Consider the following 9,652-nt stretch of genomic DNA (forward strand, 5'->3'; position numbering starts at 1 on the left):
ATGCTATAATTTGCCTCATCCTTTCTTAAATTTTCTTCCGCCTCAGTGCGCAAAGGCCTGGAATGCCACAGCATAATTGAGCATCTACAAAACAGGAGGAAAATGATCCTTAGCGCTCTCCAAAGCAGGAACTGTTACGCCCATGGAAAGCAATGGTTAGGCCCTACTGGAGGGGGAAAATAGGCTATTTCCTCTTTGTAGAATTGTACTTCACAGGCTGCAGAATTCACTGAAAGTCCCCAAAGCTGGAAGAACTTTTTCCCACTGGTTAAGCATGGTTTAGAATTGATGCAGTCCCTGTTGAGTTTGTGTACGGTGCATAGCTTACTACTACAGCCTCAGTAGTGCTGCCCAAGCTCTGAGATGTAGATAAAGAAAATGTTTATTAAAAAAAATAAATAAACCTGCAGTTGCATGCGTCTGACGAAGTGGGTATTCACCCATGAAAGCTTATGCTCCAATACATCTGTTAGTCTATAAGGTGCCACAGGACTCGTCACTTTTTATAGATCCAGACTAACACAGCTACCCCTCTGATACTTGCATTTGCTTAAGTAATTTGTACCTTTAATTTATACTTTTAATATCTCCCATACCTATTATTTTCCCTAGAGCATTTTCAGAGGTTGGACAGTAGCCACAGAGAGTGGTTCAGGTGTCATCTATACAGGTTGATACGGTCACTTCGCTGAACACCTGATGCTGCTGGATTGTTCTAGCACAAGCACTGGGAGAGGGGCAGAGCAGCAACTACAGTAACTCTCATGGCCAGACTGATTTTAACACGATAGCATGAAGTCCTCTCACAGGAAGCTCTGTGAACAGTGCCTACACAAAAGCAGCAGAGGGGCCTGTGGCACCTTTAAGACTAACAGAAGTATTGGGAGCATAAGCTTTCGTGGGTAAGAACCTCACTTCTTCAGATGCACTTCTTGCATCTGAAGAAGTGAGGTTCTTACCCACGAAAGCTTATGCTCCCAATACTTCTGTTAGTCTTAAAGGTGCCACAGGACCCTCTGTTGCTTTTTTACAGATTCAGACTATCACGGCTACCCCTCTGATACTCAGTGCCTACACAGTTCCCAGTGAAGGGGATGAGAATCAGTTTGCATCACACATTTACCTCCATGAATAAAATAAGTCTTCCAGCTCTAATGCCCCTCCAGAGGAAGAGCACATAAGCCTCTGAGAAGCAGCTCAAGGGGAGGCAAGAACGGATAGTTTCACTGCACCAGAAGCTGGTTTTACCTTTGTGGAGATCACAGTGAAGAGCCTTATAAGCTGGCCCCAGCTTACTCTTGCTGTCAAGTTACCATTTGCTGCAGGGTGGATGAGGTCTTATAACATCACTGACATGCTGAGTGATACAACCTGAGATATCTAAGAGCATTCTGGCCAATTCAGCATCAAGACAGGTGTCCTCTCTACCATTGCAAGCTAATTCTAGTGCCTGCTCTGGGCAGGTATGCATCCTGTGTAGCAAAACCTATTCCAGTTTCTTGTTAAGAGGAAAGAAGTAGGGTGGACCCAGCAGAACCAGGTTAGAGGGAGCTAATGGAGAGAGCTAGTGGATTCTTTGTCTTGTCTGTTACAGAGCCTGATTTAATGACGAAGGGATGGTTCATACTTGCAAGGGCACAGTCAGAGACAAGGAGGATTAGCTGGACAGCCACTCCCACTGGAGTCACTTGTCCACTAATACCCTAGGATCAGACACATTGATGCTACCACCAGCCATTCGCCTGACTGCAGTGAAAGCAAACTCCTGCTCTTCCCTCTAGAAATACACAGAGCAACAGGCTCCAGTTTTCTGCTGATAACCAGGAAGTGCCCCACTCCCACCCCCTCCACTAAGCCAGAAGGAAACATGCTCCAATTTGCATTGGTTCCTCAGCCCTTCCTGGACTTTGATACGAGAAACCCTCTAGGTCAGAAGGGAGCAGTGGGGGCGGAAGATCCCCTTTGTGATCAGTACCACGTTCTGTTTGTTCCATATAGATACAGCCCAGAAAAAGCAGATTCCAGTACAGGTCACTATTGATTACATTGTCAGGATCCAGGTTTTATTTACATGTTGAGGAGCAGTTTCCCCCAAAATCACTGGGGGGGAGGGGAAGAAAGGAAAAAAGATTTCTCTCCATGCACACACGCTTTAAACTGCGCCATCGCATGTGGGTATGTTAAAGGCTATTCAGACACCTTCATTCTTCATAAACAATGATTTTGTGAAAACAATGACATGATTTTAATAGTGTATCTGTGCCATGGAAAACAGATAAGCCAAAATTAAAACAAAACAACAAAAAACAGCCTTTCCAAACAGACCTACACAGCCTCTGGCCAAGTGTGGTCTAAATGCAAAGCGCTCTGCTTGCTCGGACAGAGCGAATTGTCCGATGGGCAGAACACTTAATACTCATCTAGAGTGTCTGCCCGCGGGATTGAAAGGCCCCGCTCCTTAAGTGCCTGCACTTTCAGCTTCTCCGATTCCTGCTTGGCTTGCTGTTCCACTCGCTGTTCCTCCAGGATCTCCTCGATTGACACCTGCTGCAAAGGCGTATCACTCTCCTTCTCCAGGTCCTGCAAAAGAAGCACCATTCAGGGTTGCCAGGAGGGAGCTAGCAGTGAGATCTGAGGCTCTGCTTGCCCTGATCACCGGTGACATTACTGAAAGCGCTTAACTCAGCACTGCCTGGACCACAAGCAGCACATTCACAACCCTGGTCAAGAATCCATGTGTCCCCAGGCAGCTCCTCCGTTGAGCAGCACTTCACAATGCAGATGCACGGGACAGGATATGAGTCCCAGGATTTCCAGCACTGCCCTAGAGCAGGGTCAGCAGCCTTCGGCATATGGCCCATCAGGGTAACGTGCTGGCGGGCTGCGAGACGTTTGTTTACGTTGACCGTCTGCAAGCACAGCCCGGAGTTGTGGAAAGCGGCAGCCAGCACGTCCATGTGGCCCCAGCTCCCTAGCTTACACAATCACCTCAGGTCAGAGAGGAGACGTGATCCCAAAGGGGATGGAGGGATTCAGTTTATGAGAAGCAGGAGCGCTCTACTTTCACTCAGTACGAACATTGTGCTGGAGGGCATGAACCCAGTGCACTCAATGTGGTACATCACTGAGGTTTCGTTTTAATTGGTCCTTAGCAGCTTTACAATTAATCTATTACGTTCTGCTCTCATAACAAAACCAGAAAAGTGTCATAGCTGAGGTCACAGCGCTTGGGATCTGCTCACACTCCAAGAATCCCACTGGGCTTGCTGGATGTCTCAAGTACTCACCCCCTCTCCTCTTCTCAATTCAAGGCATTTGATGCAGGACCCACTGTGTCCCTAGTACTGGGGTTAACATTTCCCAAGGAGGGGGAAAATGCTGCAGCTGACACTGTCTCCTTAGAATGGAGCACAGGAAAGGAGGAAAACAAACAATCCATGCTCCACCTTTGCAGATTGCAAATTGTTGGAGCAACACTGTTCAAAGGTGCCACTAGCTGGGAAGGATCAGATGTATGATTTGTCGATGCTCTGAATGGTCAGGGCAGACCCACAGACTGAGAGGTTTTTGGGAAGACATGTCTGCAATCAGAGTCATAAGGGTACGAACAGAAATCTTACACACTTGCACTTTAGAGAGATGCCTGGGCATAGGCTATGGACTCTGAAGAGGGCTTTATGCTCACAGACCCCAGAGGAGCTGCTAGATATTTCTGGCTGGGATAACCTAGCATTGCCCATTGATAGGTTCATTGGCCTGCTCTATCACAGAAGCCGAGCCGTTGCAGGATCTGTCTCCCAGGATACACCCAACTTCCCCCATGCCGAGGGCAGATGGGAGCCAGCTCAATGTTTCATCCCAGCTCTGGGATGCGGATTCTTAAATGCCCAAGTTTCACTCGAGAAAGCCACAAAGCGTAAAGAGTACGTATGAATCACAATGGGATTTGGGCGCCTACTCCTTAAGTTTCCTTGAAGACCCCAGCCTGAAATCACAGGCAATGCAGAGCTTGGAGGTGTTGCAAACACCCGTAAAGACAAGGATGCATGTGGGAAATTGCAAAAGGAAATCTGACCTGGAAAAAGGCAATTTTGTTGAGGTTTTTTTTTTTTTTTGGGGGGGGGGGGGGGGAGGGGAGGGAGATGACAGCTGCTCTGCATGGCACTGACCATGCTGCACCTAGAATACTGCCTTCAGGCTGAGACCACTACAGATTCCTCCAAACATATCCTGTGCTGCAGGCTCACTTTACCCTTGGAGTTGGTGGGAAACGTCTCAAAGCTTCTGTGGGTGCCCACTTTCCCACTTGGCTCTGATGAACTAACCTGCATCAAAATCTTTGCATTACCCCACCCCCAGGAGCAGCTAGAGGAAGACACCATGCTGATCCTTACAGTACTGAAGGGACAATAAAAGCTCAGGACCCTCAATCGCAGGGTCAGCCCTTTTGCCTACGTAACAGCACATTCCATGAGCCAGGGTAAAAGGTTACATAATTCCCGCTGTGCTTGCTTCTCTGGCACTGTGCCATTTCACAGCACACATATATCATCACTGACACGGAAGGGACCCGCACACTGCCAATTGTTGACAAGACCTGGCTCCAGTGTCAGGTTTGTTGGCAACGCTGCTCAGAGTAACTGAGATTACACTCTCGAGCAGCAAGGGAGCCCACGCTCCAGCACAGCGACAGACGAGAGGTTTACTTACTATTTCCCCCAGCAGGACAACGTTCTCGCCTCGCACGACAAAGATGCCTCGAGGGATGTCGCCATATTTTTTGCCCACGTGAATGCGCTCCACCGTCTGGTGTAACACCAAGTTCGCTGCAGTTTTCAAGGGAGGAAGAAAACAGACTCCTTTGTGACTTTGTCTGAATGAGGCTACAGTGTCGTGGTCCCAACCCAAAGCAGAGAGGCTGCAAATGCACTGAAAAACCGCCCTAATGCTCATGCTTCAGTAGCATCCAGGATCTCTGAGCATTTTAGCAAAGGGCAGTTGAGTTTCACTCACCACTTCAGTGCAGTTGCTGCTGGAGTGGAACCGATTTAGCACAATACTGCATCCATTTGCAGTACTGCATAGCACCTAGAGGCCCCACCTGAGATTGGAGCTCCGTTGGGCTAGGTACTGTCCAGATAGAATGGGAGGTTGTCCCTGCCCTGAAAAACTTACAGATTAAGTCTTATCTATAAGGGGATTTCTTCTTGATTAACTCCATAAAAGGACACACTATCAGAATTAGCTAATCACACTCCAGAATAAGAGCATGTTCACACAGAGTTAATCAGGAATAGTTAATATACTTTAAATTCACACCCTACCTTAATTTGAATTTACTTTCACGTGTGCATGAGACCTTGATAGACAAGACAAGGGCTGGGAGGAGAAACAAGCACAGGGAGGGGAAGCGTCAGTGGTAGAAACAGAACAGAATGCAGGGCACCTGACATCCAGTCCCTTAGGTTAGGCACCAGACCCCCTCTGCAAGGGAACCGAAATAGGCTGCGAGGGCTCTGGGCTCAAGACCTTCTCTTACAAGAAGCACCACAGCTCTTTAATGAGCACAAGTCTCATGTACCGAAGTCCGACCCAAGAGCACTGCACTACAAGCAGTACAGCACCACGCAGGGCACTAGTCACGAGGGAAGCTAGTCACTGGCTCCACTTCCTGAAGCTATGACATGTGTCTTGGTTAGAGGTTTCCCATCCTAATCCTACTTTTCTTGAAATACTGAACTTCACGTTCCACATTTTCAGGGTCAAATGTGACGGAAGTCAGTCAGAATCCGAAAGGGAAAAACGTTGCAAAGTCTCGATATTTTAATTGGTAGATCTACGGATCGCTGTGAAGTTGAAGACACTGTTTGTATTCTTATGGCTTGTACAAACACCACTGTGCTCCATCTGCAGCAGCAATTAAATGTCACACGGTCCCTGGAGCTGTACTGACTCAATTGTTGATTCTGGGGCAAAGACCAAGATGTTTCATCTTAAGTGGCTATTTAAATTGCAGTTGTCCTAGACTCAATACAATTGTTCAGTCAACATCCACAGAAAGAGAAAAGAGGTCAGCATTTGCCAATTAAAAGCAGGCCAAAAATCTCTCTCTCTATCAGTAAGGGACGATAAATTAGCCAGCTTTTAAAAGAGGCTTTAAAAAACCATAGAAAGTAAGAACATCTTGACATGTTCTTTTAAATTAACCATAGTTTATTAAACGTTTTTTTTTTTTTATTACCAACCAAATGCTGCATATATAAAACCCAGAATCTGGTAAACTAAATCTTAAACTATCTTATCTTGAAGAAAACCAGACACCACCATGCGTATAAATTCAAGGGGAAAGATTATGCAGATAAGAATGTTTATAATGCCAGCTCTTAACCATGAGGAGTACACACACACAGTTATTTAAAAACCATAACACAAACAAGGTTTAAATTCAGACTTCAAGTCACACCACTTTATACCCATCAGTGCTTTTAAGCCTTGATTGTTTGGAATTGAGGAAATGTGCAATACTGTTTATGACAGGCACATGACAAGAAATCAGCACTATTATTCTAGATTATGCATCTATTACACCCAACAAGATCACACAGGAAACAAATGAAACAGGAAACTCATCAGATCCAAACTTGGTGTTTACAATCAAGTCACTGTCTTTAACCGAAGTGGAGATTTTCTGTTTCACTGCTTTTGCTCAGAGATCTTGCAGTAAAATGGTCTCCTGGTTGCTCTTTGTGATAAAATGTAATTTCAGCACCCTAAACCTATGCATTCCTAATCCCTCGCTCTGCCCACCATTATGATTATGGATTGCTACGTGTAATTAACAGCCATCACTGTATCTAAGCACCATTCGGGTGATCATGCTCCATTTACGTCAACAGAAGGATCAGGCTCTGCACACATAACCAAGCCTGGCACTGAATTCTGTACAAAATTTAACCCAAACTCTCCACCACTCCCTCGTTTCAGCCAAACATACAAACAGGGTCAACTTGGCTGGTTGCCTTCCACGTCCCATCTGTAGTAGCCCAGCTTGCAGAGCGATGCAGGGGTGGGAGCCAAGCCCTTGGGTGAGTCACGTCCCCCGTGTGCTTCAGTGAAGTGGGGATAAAGATCCTCCCCAGCTAACCTGCACAGTGCTGTTGTGTCTGCACAGCGCTTTGCCACTGCTGGGCAGACCTACAGACCTTGCACTGCACCCTCAAAGTAGTTAGACTGACTCATCTTGATCTCCATTGGCAGAAAACTCTGCAGCCTTCAACAGAGACTGCCCGGCCCCCTACCCCAAAGAGTTCCACCTTGGGAGCCACTCCAGCTGCAGCACACCTGTCAATTCTCTCTGCCAGGGCTGGACGTGGGGGACAGCATAGACCTAGCTCGTTCAGGGCTTTAAAGATCAGGCGCAATATCCTGAAAATCTCTTGACTCACAAGCCTGGCAAAGCAGGAATGGGCACGGTGCGTGATGTCATCTCAGCAGTGTGCACCCTCCCCCCCCGCTCCCCGGGAGTCACCTCATGTCCCATGCTATAGCACTCCCTCGGCTCTAAACTCATTCTAAACCAATATTGCTAAAGGCCCTGTCCACACTGCAAAAATAACCAGGTGTGGGGAGGGTTGGGGCAGAACCGTTTTATACCACATCTTTGCCCTTGCCTCTGTGACCGAAGAGCCTGTTATAGTACTAGAGAACCATATTTTAGCCTAGGAATCTACCTGAGTTAAGAGATGGCAACAGCCTGTATTTTCCAGTCTATACACGGATTAAAATCTGCCACAGCCATGTCATACAGCTTTGTCTACACATGGGAAGGTAGCATAGATCCTGTTATACTGCTCCTATTACTGGAAAGCTCAAGTAACACATTAGTTACCTTGCTTAAAGCACCAGGGTCCGAGCCCTATTGCTTTGCAGTGTAGATGCAGCACCACTTGATGTGGGCCCCAGGAGTCAGCTGGAAGTATCCCACAATTCCATGGGACAACTTCCTTAGTCCTCTATCCCAACAATCTGCAATTCACTCTATTGAAAAGGAAAGCCCCTACGCTTTGCAAATGCTAGCGGCTCAGGACTCAGCGTTACCCCATTCTCTTCTAATCTCTAATCTGCAAGCACGCTGTCAGAGAGCCTCCAGGGTTCGCAATGGAGAGCGAATTGATCAAGCCTTTTGCAAAGCGAGCTCCTTCCTGGTACATGCAGGGTGGGCAGTAAACTTTTCTCACAGTGCACCACAGTCCTAGGGCTAGAGCAGACACATTTTGGCGGGGAGGGGGAGGGGGGAAGAGGGGAGGGGAGGGGAGGAGAGGAGAAAGGGGACACTAGGGACTCTGGGACATGGTTACTTTGACTCGGGTCTGCATGTGGATGCCATAGCATGGGTTAGAAAAGACTTACCATGAGGTTAAAATACAACGTAGACACAAACCCAGAGTTCCCTTACACAGGTTAGCTGGCTCGAGTCCCACTAACCCTGAGCTTAAATTGCAGTGTAGACGTATCCAAAGAGGCCACAGCACAGCTAAATTTCTGACATCAGCTGGACATACAGCCCAGACTCACCACCACTGTATCTTCTACACATTTACACAATGCTGGAACCCATGGATTATTCCCGATCCTTATCAAGTTACTATCTTTATAAGCCCTCTTCCCCTCCAAAATGTACACCAAGAGCCCCATCCAAGGCATTTCCTCTTTCCTGCCAATGGCATCATTGGGTAGATATTTATGATGCTGGTGAAAACTATTTATGTGCCACTTGGCTCCTCTCCATTCTTAAAGCACTGTTTGGGAGGTGTCTGGCTCCCCCTAGCGGTGAGCTAAGAAAGTCTTGAAACGATAAAACATTTTAACAGACAACTTGAAAGCTAGAAGCATTTTCAGAGCTATCAAGTTCTGATGCAAGATGCATATCTTTGCGATCGAGAAGGGGTGGCCACATACCAAAATAGAGCTGGAAAATATCTGAGCACACAGGGGGAATTAAAAGTCAAACACACACCGTGAAATTTCCTCCCTTTTCCCTCTACAGCACTTAAGAATAATAGCTGCTTTAAAATCAGTCAGCAAGCTTCTCCATGGAAACCAATGCTGATTACTAACAATGAGCATTCCTCACCTCCCTCCACACCTCATGGACTGGATTTGGCAAATGTAACTTTTCCAAGAATGTTTCTATTTGTCACAGGTCAAAGGCTTGTGACGCACATGCATCACACATAGAATACTAGCTTTCTGCACTGTCTACTGGAGAATTTTAAACAGTGGATTTATGGTAAAGTAGACATTTTAAAAATACCATAATTAAAGATGTAGATAATGGGAAGGAAAACCTGCTGAAGGAGGCAGAGAGGGCTCAGAGCAAAGCCATGTGATCACATACCAAACTGATCGATGCTTCGTAAATATCCTATCAGTGTTCTACCATCTCGAAGGAGGACCAAGTGTTTTTCTGGAAGAGATGTTAAATCAGCATTAGTGGTTACAGAAAATATCAAACATTGGTTACAATTAATACATAGGCCAAATTCAAAAGAGAGCAACTAAAATGCTGAACAAGAATGTTTTAATCAGCATTAAATAGCATTAGTTGTATTGTGGTAGTGCTTCGGAGCCTGTCACAGACCTATGCCCCATC

The 9,652-nt window shown here is 46.5% G+C and overlaps 1 protein-coding gene across 5 annotated transcripts in view; it reads right to left on the reverse strand.

The window, feature by feature from the left end:
- The window catches only part of LSM1 (LSM1 homolog, mRNA degradation associated), a 78,469-nt gene that overhangs the window by 67,702 nt on the left and 1,115 nt on the right, over positions 1–9,652 (reverse strand). For 4 of the 5 annotated variants that reach the window (XM_065584637.1, XM_042840365.2, XM_065584631.1 and 1 more), the window contains exon 2: positions 9,398–9,466. In XM_065584637.1, coding sequence (XP_065440709.1) covers positions 9,398–9,466 — 69 coding nt within the window. Of the gene's footprint in view, positions 1–2,037; positions 2,581–4,710; positions 4,827–9,397; positions 9,467–9,652 lie in introns of those variants that run through there. The other variant, XM_005286531.4, reaches the window with a different exon arrangement.

Source organism: Chrysemys picta, chromosome 2 (assembly GCF_011386835.1).
Source record: "Chrysemys picta bellii isolate R12L10 chromosome 2, ASM1138683v2, whole genome shotgun sequence".
NCBI lineage: Eukaryota > Metazoa > Chordata > Testudines > Emydidae > Chrysemys > Chrysemys picta.